Source organism: Juglans microcarpa x Juglans regia, chromosome 8D, assembly GCF_004785595.1.
Source record: "Juglans microcarpa x Juglans regia isolate MS1-56 chromosome 8D, Jm3101_v1.0, whole genome shotgun sequence".
Classification (NCBI taxonomy): Eukaryota; Viridiplantae; Streptophyta; class Magnoliopsida; order Fagales; family Juglandaceae; genus Juglans; species Juglans microcarpa x Juglans regia.
The window spans coordinates 24,423,705-24,440,664 of NC_054608.1; the positions used below are offsets into that span (position 1 = coordinate 24,423,705).

The 16,960-nt window shown below is 37.8% G+C and overlaps 1 protein-coding gene across 2 annotated transcripts; it reads left to right on the forward strand.

Annotated features, from left to right (window-relative positions):
* The first annotated feature begins 287 nt into the window (after nucleotides 1-287).
* LOC121242008 (thaumatin-like protein 1b) lies at nucleotides 288-11,696 on the forward strand. 2 transcript variants are annotated; one of them, XM_041139895.1, is made up of 3 exons: nucleotides 288-395; nucleotides 10,278-10,367; nucleotides 10,923-11,696. In XM_041139895.1, exons 1-3 carry the CDS (start codon nucleotides 332-334, stop codon nucleotides 11,600-11,602), a joined length of 834 nt encoding a protein of 277 aa, XP_040995829.1. In that variant the 5' UTR covers nucleotides 288-331; the 3' UTR covers nucleotides 11,603-11,696. The 2 variants fall into 2 exon arrangements, with proteins under 2 accessions (XP_040995829.1, XP_040995830.1); XM_041139896.1 differs by having other exon boundaries at nucleotides 10,284-10,367.
* The last annotated feature ends 5,264 nt before the right edge of the window (nucleotides 11,697-16,960 follow it).

The following is a 16,960-nucleotide window of genomic DNA, read 5'->3' on the forward strand; positions in this document are numbered from 1 at the left end:
TAGAGTGAAATTTATTATTAAAAAGTTAATTTTTTTTTTTCATTTAAATTCTATATTTATTTATTTTTTTAATTCGATATTCGATATTTGCATTCTCAAGTTTACAAGTTAAACAAAAACTAAAGGGTTTTGTTTTTTTGAGTTTTTTTTAGGGCCGACGTGACATTTACTACATTAATTTGTCGTAGGCCCTACCTAGACGTCCGATAGATGATCCATCGTTGGTCAAAGTAAACCGCTTATTGAGATGAGCCTCCATATATAACATCGAGTTACGAGTATCCCATCATGTTCATAACAACAGCACCCAGCTCTGCAATATCTAGCAACGATGAAGAAGACCGGCCTCTCACTGATGATCTCCTGCCTTATCTTGGCCTTCTTTTTCCTCTCAGGTATGCCTCCATCATCATCAGTACCGAGATTTCTTCAACGTTTTATATAGCTTGAACAAAACTTTTAATTGCATATATGCTTTTATTTTGTCATTAAGCATTCATTTAGTTATGAGCTCCTCCCAGGTACCTACAAATCTTAATTATAAACGTTTTATCTATTGGATTTATATATGTATATATGTGTGTATGTATGTATTTTAGATTATATTTATGTATCAAGTAGGACTGTTCACGCGATCCAAAAACTAGATTTCCGAACAAACAATTCTGAAGTGGTCACGTTACCCGAATTTCCAACCTGAATATGCTTTTGAAATCAGGATCTTCCAACCCGATTCCACTTTCCAGTCTAACACCAACTAGCGGAGGAGGATATCGACTAGACTTGTTATTATCTGCAAAAGCCCAGCTCCCAAACTCGTTTGCATCTACCAAGCTCGATCCCTTGATTCTCACTGGCCTAATTTTTCTGAAATGTTTGTACTCAACACCTTTGTGTTAAACTCATTGGCGTGGTGGTTGCCGGAAGCACGAGAGGATGTCAAAAATGTCCTCATTGGCGTCTCCTCGTCAAGATCTACCGGAAAACAATGTTCGTTCGGTGGGAACAGTGTCGAAAATAGTGACAGCACGGGGCTAGTTTTCTACTATAAAAAATCCAACATATAATGATAGTCTTACACCTTCTTTACTATTCAGTTATTTTTTCCTTTTGCTATTTCAATTTGAATTAAAAATCATAGAATATAATATTCTTGTATAATCTAGAAGATAATAAATTCAATACGTAATCGTGTAAATTAATTCAAAATAACTTAAATTTTATAAAAATCGACTCAAAGATAAAAAACAATGTCAATTTTTATTAGATTGAATTTATTTTTAATTAAATTACATAATAATGTTACTTGATTGAATTATTTTCTTCTGAATTATGCAAAAAGGCCATATTCTGAGATTTTTAATCAAGATTTAAAGAGCAAAAGAATAAAAAATTGAATAGTAAAGTAATATTAAAGGAAGCGTAAATGTATCATTATCTAATCGCAAGATTATTGAAGCCGAGTCATGGCCTTTGATTCCAGTAGGATTTTGTTCCTTAATGGGTCTATTCTTTAAGGGTTGGGCTTGTCGTTGGCCCAATTTTGAGTCAGTATTTCTATGAGGTATTAAGTTAAGTTTGAAGCTTGTGTTATTTGATTTTGGCCTTGAAGCTTGTAGATGTGATTCCGCCCACCTTGAATTTAATCCTTGGGTTTTAAGTTCATCGGGCTAGATCAAATCTTATAGCCATACCCACCTTGAACTATTTGACGTTGTTTGATCATTGACAATGATCCGTTCGGTTGGCTGACTTTAACTCGGTTTGACCTGACTCGTGTGATTGACCCAGTTGATCGGGTCGCCTTGTTTGACACGGATCTGAATCCCAATCCGGATCTATAGAATATAATAATAATATTTATTATTTTAATAATTTTTTATTAGAAAAAGATTTCAAAAAGATTATATTTTTCTATCATCTTTATTTCCCAATAAATAATTAAATAAATGCATCTTTGCAATATTGTGCATGTTTTCATGCATTTTCTTTTAAGACTTGTACATTGTTTGCATGCATAAACAAAGAAAGATGGATAAAATCAACAATTCTGATTGCTTATGTATTTACATGTCATTGAATTTTATTGTTGTTTATAACAAAAGGATGAAAGGAAACTTGTAAATTCTAAGATCTATGGGAATATTTACTTTCATCCTATCTGTGAATAATTATTTGGGAGGATGCTTAGAACGGTAAATTCTTTTTTTAAGTATCTTGCACTTGGTAATTCATACGTATTGATTGATAAAGGGGTCATCCTAAGTCGTTTTATTTAACTTTTTTTCTTTATCATGCGTAGGAGTCCATTATATTTTTCGGACTCTAGCATAAATTAAGATATGATTATATGTAAGAATTTATTTTGTGTTTCAAATTCTAGTATATGTTTGAAATGAAAATTATTTTCATCATGAGTATATTTATGGGTGCATACTTCATATGTATGCATAATAAAGTTTATGTTATCCTCAGCTTTTGGTAAACATGTTTGAAATGAAAATTATATTTTCATTATGAGGATATTTATGGGAGAGATCTAGTGGCATTCTTAGATTGTATTTTAAATAGGTTTAATATACAAGATTGTTCTCTAAGGACAACACCTTTTGTGAAAGGTGATAAATTAACTAAATCCCAATACCCTCAAAATGATAGTGAGAGAAACCAAATGCAACTTATTCCTTATATCTCATTTATTGGCAGTTTGATGTATGAATAAGCATGTAACCGTCCTGATATCGTCTATGTTGTTAGTGTACTTGGGATATACTCGAGTGATCCTGGATTGAATCTCTAGAAACCTGTTAAAAAAGTTTGCTAACATATCGGTGATCCAACATTCTAGATATAGTTGGATAGTTTGATGCCGATTGTACAAGTTGTCTAGATGACAGGAGATCAACTCAAGGTTATGTGTTCATGATGGAAGGAGGGGTTTTTTTTTTTTTTTTTAAATGTCAAACAAACACTTACAACTCCCTAAACTTTTAGTCGTTTATCTCAGGATTGAGTATTGTGTATACCATTATGAGACCACTAAAGATATTTTGTAGTTTTAAGTAGTTTCATTCTCTTAGAATTCTAAGAGCTCTTCATACTCCAAGCATATTGACATTGAATATTTATTTATTAAAGAGAGTGGGTGAGTCTCATATTTGTGTTGAGCACATTTCCACATAATATATGTTGGCTGATCTACTGACAAAAAAATTTGGCGAGAAAAATATTTCAGGAGCATGTAACCAATATGGGTTTTATTTGAGCCTTCTATTGTATTTAGTCGGTAGGAGTTTTGTATGTATGTGAGAATTGTGAATTTTGACTTTGTTGCCACATGTTATTGTGTGCACATTCTGTTTATGACATTAACATAGTCATAACATAGGACATTTAGATTTATCTTGTTGGGCTTCTTATGAAAGTAAGTGTTAACCACTATTTCATATTATTTCTCCGTCATACTTTCATCTCATCTAACTCATGTGATTGTGAGTACCTGTTGAGCTTCATACATCCTATTGTTATATGGTTGCCATAACTAATTAGATACTTGCAAATACATTTTGGACTTGTTACGTTATAAAGATGCTTGGTTGGTTTTCATTTTGTGATTGAATGATTTATGTTGTCCAAGTGGAAGCTTGTTGTATTTGTTATGGATTAGCATAGATCTTATATTGATCTTAGAATCATAATCGAATGGGACAAAAATATTAATAGATGTGGATACCCCTTCTCTCACCCTATAGATAAGAGAATTAGCCAATTGGATTCTATCATGCTGTGTGGTTAGGGATAGAGAGAATTTTTTCCTAAGTTTCAGTCATTGCTACAGTGGTGCCAGTACAATGGAAAACGAATGTGTGGCTCTTGAGGTAATCTCTTAATCCTTAGTTGACTTTTCAACATAAATGTGCAAGTGCCATCAACTCAGACTCGCGGTCTCTCCTCTCAATTGTGGTTATCATCTTCTGCGCCTATCGGCAAGCCAACCTACTCATAATACAGGAGTGGGAACACCATGCAGCAAATGACTGCCAAATCATCACCTTCCAAATTAGACCTCCTCCTCCTCCGAACTAGCTGATAACCCTCATCATCCTCGTCATCAGGAGTGTGTGTAGAGCTACATGAAGGAAATGACATACAGTCATCCAAGTGCCCACGCACCAATTCCTCCATCCCGTGCTCAAACTCAGAGTAGGCATCGATGGATTCAGGTTTCTATTGCAGCATTTGAAGATCAGTCGTCCTCACCCAACCCCCACACGCACCAACATAACCACACTCGAAGACCACCTTCAATCCATCCACAATGTAAACACTATAGAGAAGTCCAGAATTTACGTACTTGTGGGTTTAACTCTCTCTGTGTTTGATTTGTTCCAAGATTCTCTCTCTCCCGGATGGTGGTTCTAGAATATTTAGAATATCGTAGTATATCTGTAAATAGTAGTGAAATAGATATCTTATTACGTTTTGGGAAATGAGAGAGAAAAAGTTGAATAAAAATACTATAAATTTAATATTATTTAAATATTAAATTGTTTGAATATAATTTTTTAATATTACTGTTGGGAATGGACCGGTTATCAAAAGACTCTGTTAAAGTAAATAATAGCGAAAGCAAACAAAAGAAATAACAACTCACACAATACACAAAGATTTAAGTGGTTCAGCTTAATGTGAGCCTACGTCCACTAGTGGGGTCGGTCTCAATGAATTCACTATCAACAAATGATGGAGTACAAGATATTAATTTACAAACTCCTATTTCCAAAGTGTCAAAACACTGTTGGAATGTCACAAAGAGGACCTCTCTTTTCAATATAAAAGTCAGCAGTCTTAAAAGGTTCAATAGTCATGAATGAATGATGAAACATTCATATTTATATTGTAGCAGCGCAAACCTTAATTTACAAATGTTCCCTGGCAAATTAGGGTTGTCATCCCACTCGAGCTGAGTGTCGAGTGGATGTCGAGCAAAGCTCTCTGGATGCCATACTGCTTGTGCTGAGTGTCGAGCAACTGATGAGCGAACTCTCAAGATGCCATCCCACTCGAGCTGACAGTCAAGCGGATGTTGAGCGAAGCTCTCTGTTTGTGTTCTGGTTGAACTCACTGTCGAGTTGCTGATAAGCGAACTCACTGGTGAGTCTTTGCTCGAGCTGCAGAGACACCGCTCGAGCGATCAATCCTTAGAGGTATTTTTTCAACAAAATTCAAGCCACCTCTCAACAAATCTCCATCTTGGCTTGAATCCTACCAAGCCTAACAACAATCGATTAACCAACAAAACCGACCCCCTCCACCAAATACCCTAAGGGAATCACATACCCCGAACACCAATCAAGTCCAAACAAAGTTTGAACTTCTATACTGGAACTGGCTTTGTCATCATATCTGCTGGATTTTTAGTAGTATCAATCTTCTGAATTTCTAACACGCTCTCGGTAACAATTTTTCGAAGAAAATGATACCTGATGTCAATATGCTTTGTTCTCTCATGATACATTTGATTTTTGGTCAACTGTATTGCACTCTGGCTGCCACAAAACACTGAAATTGCATCTTGCTATAGTCCCAAATTACTGATTAGAGACTTCAGCCAAATGGCTTTCTTAACGGCCTCGGCTGCTGCCATATACTCTGCTTCTGTAGTTGATAAAACAACAGTAGATTGTAGTGTTGCTTTCCAACTAATAGCAGAACCACACAAAATGTAAACATACCTTGTCAATGATTTTCTCTTATCCAAGTCCCCAACATAATCAGAATCAACATGACCAATCACCCTCGAATTGTAGTCAGTTTCTCTATCAAAGACTAAGCCAAGATTTGAAGTACCTCTCAAATACCTGAGTATCCATTTCACAGCCTGCCAATGAGCTCTACTCGGATTAGCCATGTACCAACTAACAACACTCACTGCCTATGAAATATCTGGATGAGTAGAAACCATTACATACATAATACTACCAACTGCACTGGAATAAGAAACACTAGCTATGAAACATTCCTCCTCGTTTGTTTGGGGAGATAGGGATACTGAAAGTTTAAAATGTATAGCAAGTGGTATACTTACTAGTTTGGAATTAGACATTCCAAATCCCTGAAGAACTTTCTTAATGTATTTTCCCTAGGACAAGTACAACTTTTCAGCTTTCTTATCTCTATGGATCTCCATCCCCAAAATCTTCTTTGCAGCACCTAAATCTTTCATTTCAAACTCATTTATGAGTTGAGTTTTCAACAAGCTAATGTCATATATTCTTTTAGTAGCAATAGGCATATAATCAACATAAAGTAGCAAATAAATGAAAAAACCCATTAGATAACTGCCTATGATAAACACAACTATCATAGCTACTTCTCACCTAACCATGATCTGTCATAAAAGAATCAAAACATTTATACTATTGCCTCGAAGACTGCTTCAAACCATACAATAATTTCTTCAATATGCACACATAATCTTCATTTCCTTGAACAATGAATCCCTTTGACTGATGCATGTAAATGATTTTCGCAAGCTCACCATGCAGGAATGCTGTTTTACCATCAAGTTGTTGAAGCTTTAGGTCAGACGCTGCCACCATAGCAAGCAACACCCTAATTGAGCTGTGTTTCACCACTGGAGAGAAAACTTCATTGAAGTCGATACCTTCTCTTTGACTCTAGCCTTTTGCAACTAATCGTGCCTTGTACCTTGCATCTGCAACACCCTAGATGCTCTCTTTTCTTTCGAAGACCCATTTGCAACCAACAATCTTCGTCTTCTAAGGAAACTTAACCAAATCCCAGGTTTGGTTCTTGTGAAGAGACTCAATCTCCTCAATCATCGTTAAGCACCATTGTGCAGACTCCTTACTTTTGACAGCTTCTGAATAACTGGAAGGCTCCTGACCATCTATGTCCTCTGCTGTAGTAAGTGCATACAATGTATGTATGAGCATACTTTGAGGTGGCCTGATCTGCCTCCTCTGTCTACCAGTAGCAATACTGTAATCTTGCTCCCCTTGTGCACCATCATCAAAGTCAAGGTCATGCTCATCAGTAATAGCATGATCCTGGGTGCCGCCTAGCACCCCTTGTAAAGCCTCAACCTGTAACTCCACTTTCTTGCCATTACCATGCTCTTCACCTGTAGACACAGTAAACTCTTTTCTTGGATTAAGCATGGTTGTTCATCAAATACAAAATCCCTGCTAATTAAAAACTTGGGTGATTTAGGATCAGTACACCATAACCTGAATCCTTTCACCCCACTGGCATATCCAATAAATATGCCATTCTTTGCCCTTGGCTCAAGTTTTCTATCTTTAATACGGAAATATGCTGAACAACCAAAAATTTTCAAAGTTGAATAATTAGAGGGAGTGCTAGACCATACCTCATTTGGAGTTTTTAAACCAATAGTTGTGGTTGGACAACGATTAACCAAATTGCAAGTTGTATTGACTGCTTTTGCTCAGAAATCGTTAGACAAGCCGACATTTGAAAGCATATTGTGGGCTTTCTCCAAGAGATTCGTTCAGCTATCCCATTTTGCTGTGGAGTATGTCTCACTGTGTGGTGCCTCACAATGCCTTCATCTTTACAGAATTCATCAAAATTACCTCCGCAAAATTCCATACCACTGTCGACTCGAAGTCGCTTAACCTTCTTGCCTGTCTAATTTTCAATCAAAAGCTTTCACTGTTTAAAGTTAGCAAATACATTGCTCTTTTGTTTCAGAAAATAAACCCAAACCTTCCATGAATAATCATCAATGAAAGTAAGCAAATATTGGGCTCCAACCTTCAATGGAATAGAAGATGGACCTCAAAGATCAGAATGAATATAGTCCACAGTACTTTTAGTTCTGTGAACCCCTGTAGTAAACTAAACCTTGCACTATTTTCCAAACACACAATGTTCACAAAATTCAAGTTTTCCTATTTTTTTATCACACAACAAACCCTGCTTACTCAAAATAGACATCCCCTTCTCACTCATGTGACCCAAACGCATGTGCCATAAACGGGTAATGTCTGGGTCTGGATTATCTGAAATAGACACTGTAACTGCATCTATCATTGTACTGACCTGAAGAAAATAAAGATCATCTGTCTTATCTCTTCTCATTACAATCATGGAGCCCTTACTAACTCTACTAGCTCCACATTCACCAATGTAATGGAAACTCAAAGAATCAAGAGTGCTTGAGGAAATACGATTTTTCTTCAAATTTGGGATGTGTCGAACGTTAGATAATGTCCTTAAAATCCCATCAAACATCTTAATCCTAACTGAACCAATGTCAGCAATTTTACACTCCATATCATTTCCCATCAAAACAGAGCCACTGTTGACTGGCTGATAGGCAGTGAACCCATCCTTCTTGGGACACATATGAAAAGTACAAGTTGAGTTCATGACCCACTTGTCACCATAGCGACTATTTGAGCTGCTAATTGTTAGGAAAATATCTACACCATTAGACTTTTCATCAGCAACACTAACAACATTAGAAGAACTAGTGTCTTTCTCTATATTTTTTTAGTTTAGGACACTCATTTTTGTAATAATCAAATTTATGACAGTAATGACATTTAACATTTTTCTTGTAAAATTTTGACTGTGAACTGCCCCTGAATTTACCCATGTTCTTCTCTAAACTTCTCTCATTCAATCTACCCCTGCTAGAGGAACCCTTAACAAACAAACCACTGACTTGATTATCCGTCCCCTTCAAATTTAATTTAGTTGTTAATTCCTTGGAGTTCAAAGCAGATTTTACATCTACTAAGGAAATAGTATATCTACCAAACAACATTGAATTCAAGAAGTTATCAAATGACATAGGCAACGAATACAAAACAATCAAGGCTTGATCCTTTTCTTCAAGCTTAATGTCAATTTCCTTAAATCCATAATAATCTTATTAAATCCATCTAATTGTTCGGAGATAGATAGGAGTACCTTCCTTCAATTTGAGTGTGTATAACCGTTGCTTCAAATACAAACGGTTGGTGAGAAATTTCTTCATATACAAACTCTTAAGTTTAGCCCAAAGACTAGCGACGGTCTCCTCATCGGCAACCTCTCTTAAAACTCCATCTGATAATGACAACAAAATGACATTATGGGCCTTCTCTTCATCTTCTCTTGCCGGTGTAGGAGAATCATCGGATGCCTTCCTGTCCAATACCTTCGACAAGCCTTGTTGTTGCAGCAAAGCCTTCATCTTGATGCTCCATAAACTAAAGCTATTTTGACCGTCGAATTTCTCCCCTTCAAATTTTACCATAGCCATCCTTCAAGACTTCACACAGAACCTGGCGCTCTAATACCAGTTTGTTGGGAATGAATCAGTTATGAAAAGGCTAAGTTAAAGTAAATAATAGCAGAAACAAACAAAAGAAATAACAACAAGCACACAATACACTAAGATTTAAGTGGTTCAGCTCAATGTGAGCCTACGTCTATTGGCGGGGTCAGTCTCAATGAATTCACTGTCAACAAATGATGGAGTACAAGATATTAATTTACAAACTCCTCTTTCCAAAGTGTCAAGACACTGTTGGAATATCACAAAGATGACCTCTCTTTTCAATACAAAAGTCGGCAGCCTTAAAAGGTTCAAAAGTCATGAATGAATGATGAAACATTCATATTTATATTGTGGCAGCGCGGACCCTAATTTATGAACATTCGCTCGAGCGAACGTGAGGATTGTCATCCCGATCGAGCTGAGTGTCGAGTGGGTGTCGAGCGAAACCCTCTGTTTGTTTCCAACTCACGCTCACTGTTGCTCGAGCGAACAATCCTTAAAGGTGTTTTTTCAACAAAGGTTCAAGCCACCTCTCAACAAATACTTTTGTTTTGAAAAAGTTGTATTATTTTTTGTGTTTTGTTTGGGAGTGTAGGAAAGTTATAATGATTATATAGAAAATATGAAGATTTAAAATTGAGAAGTGTTTTGTGTTTGAGTGATGCTTGGAAAAGAAATATCCAAGAAACTTCCAACAAACAAGCTTATGAGTAATTATTAGGTGCTGTTGGAGAAGAGACATGTGGCATACTCATTCTATCCCAAAATTACATGCCAATAAAAATTGATTGTTCACGTATATAAGTAAGTAATTTTAATTATATGATACTATAATAGAATATGAATATTATGTCATAGCATATACATGCACTTATATCATTGTGATAAGCATGCATGTGTGACTTACTAGCTGATATGGTATATATTTGACTAACTTCATTTGCTTCATATATCTAAGATGCAGGATCTAATGGCTCTGATGTTCAACATATATGCACGGTGACAAGCAGGCCAGATGAAGTCAGGATTATGATTTTGAAGAGGCCAAGTATTTTAGATTGGAATAAATAATTCAATTGGAGAATTTTAGGAACAACCCTAACAAAATGATAATAAACAAAAGGATTAAAGAGCAACAAATAAAAAATTAACTCAAAACCTAAAGAAAAATATAGGCATTTCACAAAAAATATAACAACAAAAAAGTTTATCTAATGTTTTAATTAAAAAGTGTATACACAAATTAGTTTAAGCAAACATAAAAATTAAAATTATGATTTGAAATCTTCACAAAATTTTTAGAGAATATTAATGACTACAAATAAAAATACTTTATTTATCTTCTCCTATGTCTTAAATATGTGTAAAAGTAAATATTATTTTTCTAATAAATCTCCTAATTAATAATTCTATCAATGTATAATATAAAATAAAATAAAATGAATAATAATATACTTAAAATAATAAATTTTATTAAGAATGCTTAAATATTAACCTTTGCTTAGAGCCTTGGGGGTGCCTGGCCCCCACCCACTCTTGGCTTCGTCACTGGTGGTGGCAAGGGATTATTTTGTTTGATGTTGCTTATGTATGAATGTTGCAGGTGTTCAATCCACTAGAATAACTTTCACAAACAACTGTCCGAATACCATTTGGCCAGGAACCCTAACCATTAATCAGAAACCTCAACTATCAACAACTGGATTTGAGTTACCATCCAAAGCATCCGCATCACTGGGTGTCCAAGCTCCATGGAATGGTCGGTTTTGGGCACGAACTGGTTGCTCCACCGACGCCTCAGGAACGTTCTCTTGCACTACTGCGGATTGCGCCTCTGGACAGGTTTCATGCAATGGCAATGGTGCCATCCCGCCAGCATCTTTGGTAGAAATCAGCATAGTAGCGAATAGCGGGCAAGACTTTTATGATGTTAGCCTTGTCGACGGCTTCAACCTACCTGTTTCAGTGAGCACAGAAGGCGGGAGTGGTGATTGCCAGACCTCGAGTTGCCCGGCCAATGTGAACATGGTTTGCCCAGCAGAGCTACAACTGAAAGCCATGGATGGGAGCACGATCGCATGCAAGAGCGCATGCACAGCGTTCAATCAGTCACAATACTGCTGCACTGGCGATTTCAGTACCCCACAATCATGTCCTCCTACAAACTATTCCATGATCTTCGAGAACCAGTGCCCTCAAGCTTATAGCTACGCTTATGATGATGTGAACAGCACCTTCACTTGCTCCGGTGCACCTAATTACACTATAACTTTCTGCCCTTGAATAACGTCTAGCTTGATCATGAGATGAGGTTTCTATCTAGTGATACTACATACTACTATCTTGTGATAATATACCATCAAAAGCTTTTTTCGATTTGTTTGGATTGATAAAAATTAACCCATAACATGAGGCTTCTATCATTCTTACATTTGAAGTTGGGTCCATACATTACTTAATCCAACACTCACTACAAGAAAAAAGGCCTATTATGGCGATTTAAATTTTGTTGTAAAAGAAATCGGTGATAATAATGTGTAGTCGCGACAATTAAAACTTCGTCATTGAATTCCATCATGAAGTTGAGATATATTACCCGTGGACTTATTATTTTATTTGTTGTAGCGATTTTTGAGCTATTGTGATAGTTTTTGTCGTCGCAAATAACAGGTTTATGTTGCAACGGTTTCTTTCCTTGGTAATGAAACTTTGTAATGGCATATTTTATTAATTGGGCACCAAAAGGCATCTCTTATTTCTCAGACCCTAACGTTTCACGTGGGTCAGTCTTTTAATCCCACATTCTTCTTCTATGTAACAGACGTGTATCACACCACCAACTGCACGGATGACATACAACAATGAAGGGACAACGTTGGTCGCCCTGGGTAAACTCCGATACTTAAGTCAGTAACAACATAAAGATAAGTGTATAAAAATGAAGATGATTTGTTTGTTACCTCTCGGGGGTTATTTATAGAAGGACGTGCCGTGATGGCGACAAACTCTAATCACCACTCCCGTGTGCGCATCCTTCATGATCCCTTATTTAATAGAGAGAATACCTCCTATTTTGTAGGATTTATTTCTCTTAAGATGATCATTTCCAACTATGGGTTCTATCTCCAACTCTTTGTGAGTTATTTGTCTCATGGTTGTGATTACGAGCTGTCCGACCGTAGGGCTCCTGACCCTAAGCATTGGGCTAATTCCCTTGGTGATGGGCCCAAAGCCTAGGGGATCCAAATGTCCCCTCCATTCTACATCCAACCCTACCTCATAATCAATTTCCCTACCAAATAGAAGACAAATAGAGATTCCACGGCAATCAAAGCTTTACACACAACGATCCTCCTCCTCCTAGGATTCCACGGGCTCACAGACTCGTCCATTGGAGGCGATTGTCCGACCTCCTCTTCTTCCTCAAACTATTTTATTTTTCACTTCTCCCACTTGCTATCCTAAAAAGCCCATCTTTAATCTTGTTAGCCTCAATCCCTTTTCAGATCAAACAGGGCCTTATTTCTCAATGCTACTAATTCCCTTGCCCCCTTCTCCCTCTCCTCTATTATCCATTCTAGATTTCCAATCCTTCTTCCTTTACCTACGGGCCGAGTGAAACACTGGGTGAATTCATGCAGTAGGAGGTAAGTCCAAATAATAAGCTACCGCACCCAGCCGTTGGACCACTTGGAATCACCGATAAAATCTTGGTGATAGCTCGAGATTGTGACAAGGTGCCACTAATTTCTACCGGTAGGGTTAAAGGCGAACGTAAACCCAATCCCCAACCTAGAAATCTCTTTTTTTCCTTTTTTTATCCGCATTCGATTTCACCTGTTGTTGAGTGAAATGGAGATTTTCCTTCAATATTTGCTTGATATGCTCTCTGACTTGCAAAAATTGGTCCACTACTTCATTTTTTGTTGTGCCTGTAATATATGCTGTGAGTTTAGGAGGTGGGTACCCATATAGGACTTCAAAAGGAAAGATCTTTGTAGATGTATGATAGGAGCTATTGTACCACCATTCCGCCATAGATAACCACTGAGTCCAAGCCCTTAGTTTAGCCCCTGCATAGCATCGAAGATAACACTCTAGAGTTTTATTTAGTGCCTCGTTCTGACCGTCAGTTTGGGGATGGTAGGTCGAGCTATAGTTTATAGCAAATCCCTTTAGCGTGAACAAGGAATATTTGGTCAAGCAATCCACTCTCACCAATATCACACTCACCCATTGAGACAAGGGTAGGCCTTCGATAAAATCTAGTGATATTTCCTCCCAAGTCTGTTCAGGAACCGAAATGGGCTGTAAAAGACTAGTTGGATGGCTTGTCTCACACTTATTCCAAGTGTCACACTCCTTTTACTATCCTTTTTCATGCCTTTCCAATAAAACTCCCACTTCACCCTTTGGTATGTCTTGAGATACCCTGAGTGACTAGCCTGGGGGATGTCATGTATGTATTGGAGAATAAATGGAGCCTTAGAGTCGAGGACAAACCTTCCCTTCTTAAGTGTGAGTCCCTGCTTCAAAGCATAACCTTTAGGCACCTCATGACCAGCTTGTAGTTTTGCCAACTATTCCTGTATTTCAGGGGAAGTAGTATAACTCAGTTTGAGCTCTTCAATTCAAATGGGTGTGGGAAACGATATGACAGCTAAAACTGCCTCTTGTAACTCCGAACCCTGATTCTTTCGGGAAAGAGCATCCGCCACCTTATTGTCCCTCCCCTTTTTATACTCATTCTTAAATTATAGCTCATTAACTTAGTTAACCATTTATGTTGAGCTACAGTCCCTACTTTCTGCTCTAATAAATACTTTCGAGCTTGTTGGTCTATCTTAACAACAAAGGACTACCCAAAAAGATACGACTTCCACTTTTGCACTGTCGTGACCAAGGCTAGTAGTTCTTTCTCATATGTTGACGATGACAGAGCCCTTCCCTTGAAGGCCTTACTTAGGAAGGCAATAGGTTGCCCTGTTTGCTGGAGTACTGCTCCTAACCCAATCCCACTTGCATCACATTCAATAGTAAAATCCGGAAGCCTTAGGACTGGAGGTTGTGTCACCGCAACCTTAAGTTGTTGAAAGGCTATTTCTGCTACCCCATTCCAAGAAAAAGCATTCTTTTTCAATAACTCAGTTAAAGGAGCAACAATAAGGCCATAGTTGCAAATAAATTTTCTGTAATATCTTGTTAAGCCCAGGAATCCCCTTAAAGACTTGGTATTTGCTGGAATTGGCCAATCTAGCATTGAAGCCACCTTGTTTGGCTCGGCTTTAACCCATTCAGCCGTCACTATGTGGCCCATATACTCAACCTCTCTCACCCTAAAACTGCATTTAGATAGTTTAGTGTAAAGCTGAGTTTTCAACAGTACCTCCATAACCTGCCTAAGGTGACATAAATGCTCTTCCTCCCCCTTACTATAGACCAAAATGTTGTAAAAAAAAACTAATACAAATCTCTTGAGAAATGGTTTGAAGATGTCATTCATTAACCCCTGAAACGTAGACAGGGCATTGGTGAGCCCAAAGGGCATCACTAAGAACTCATAGTGGCCCTCATTGGCTCAAAAGGTAGTTTTGTGTATGTCTTCTGGTACAAGTCTGATTTGGTGATAACTGGACCTCAAGTCTAGTTTAGAAAAGATCACTGACACATGAAACTCATCTAAAAGCTCATCAATGACGGGTATAGGGAATTTATCTTTAATCATCTCCTGATTAAGGGCCCTATAATCTACGCACAAGTACCAACTATCATCCGACTTGCACACTAAAATCACCGGGGATGAAAATGGGCTAGAACTCGACCTTTTTACTCTTGTTTTCAACAAATCAGCCACAATCGTCTCAATCTCTGATTTTTTATAATAGGGATATCAGTAAGGTCTAGTTGAGATGGGAGGGGTTCCTTTCTTGAGGACCATTTTATGGTCTTGTCTTCTTATAGGTGGCAACCCAGTGGGTTCTTCAAAAATCTTGTTAAATTCATTAAGTAGGAGCTGCATTTTTGGGTCTACTGGTTGTTGTTTAGTGTGAATTGCGGTTGCAATTAACTGCAGAAATAGCCCTTACCCTTACTTACACTATCCAGTAAGGCTTTCTTCCCACCCTCAGACGTGTAACTACTTAACTTCATACCCAACAACTGAATTGGTTTCTCATTCCAAGTGCATTTGAAGGACAATTTAGAGAAATCCCAAACAATAGGACCTAAGGTGACTGACCACTGGACTCCTAAAATAGCATCACAACCACCCAAGGGAAGTAGGTAATAAGATGGATAGAAAGAATTACCTTGAATTTTAGTCGTTACCTCCTTACAAAGCCCTTCACTATGGATGGTATCTCCATTGGCCACCTTGACTGACAACTGTGTTGTGGGTTTTACACACAAATTTGTCCCCTTGCTAACAGATGGGTCTAAAAAATTGTGGGTGCTCCCCAAGTCCACCAAAATCACCAACTTCTCTCCCCCAACCGTCCCATGGATTGTCATGGTATTTGAAGTAGGAGTTCCTGTGATAGCATTAATAGAGATCTCGGGTCCCCCATGGAAAGTAGGTAACCCTATTCCTTCCTCAAAATCTGTAGAATCATGAAAAACATCATCTAACTTCTCCCCTTCACCCCCTTTACATCCTTGCAGCGGATAGACGTTAGGAGATTTACACACGTGCTTGGGATGCCATTTCCCTTCACAACGGTAACATAAGACTTTTTTTTCTTTTTTCATCCATCTGTGTGAAGAAAACCTTCTATATAGGGACTGTTTGTTTAGTGCCCTTGTTTGAACCATCCCCCGAATAGACCCCGTGGCCATCCCATGCTGTTAATGAATAGTTCTTTTCTTTTCATGGTTTTACTGCCTTATTTATACTGACCAAATACTCTTCTGGTATTCGTGCAAGGCCATATGCTGCGCTTAAGTTCACTAGATTCAACAGACGAAGTATAAGACGAATCTCATCTTTGAACCAACTAATGAAGCCGCTAAGCTTGTGAGCATCTGGGAGCCCTTTGAGCCTATTTGAAAGTGCTTCAAACTCATCTTTATACGCTGGTACTAATGAAGTTTGCTTCAACCTCTTTAGATCTTCCATGGGATCATTGTACGCTGTGGTTCCAAAATGTGTTTGGAGGGCTTGAAGGAAGGTCTTCCAGCATGTAACTGCCTTGTGTCTTCTGCATCTCGGTACCAAATTAGTGCTTGTCCCTCCATGTGGTATGAAGCCATGAGTAATCTTTGAACTAGAGGTGTTTGATGAAATTCAAAGTAGTGTGAGGCCTTAAATATCCACCCCTCTAGATCTGAACCAGCAAAATGTGGAAATCTAGCTTGATTCCCCTCATTCCATGCCTCCGATGGACCAAATTTTATGTTTCCAAGTCTATGTCTTGGTGGGGTGCCCTATTTTGGTTAGCTACCATAGTTCGCAACATATCATTGGTCTGGTTTTGGGTGGCCACCATAGCCCGCATCTGCTCCCTCAACTCTTGTATCCCTTGCTCATGCGACTCAACTTGCTTTTGGATTGCCTGTTGCTTGTTGTTTGGATCTAATGCTCTCTGCAATTTGGAAACCTGTTTCTGATACCAATTGTTATGATTCTAATTGTAAAGAAATGTA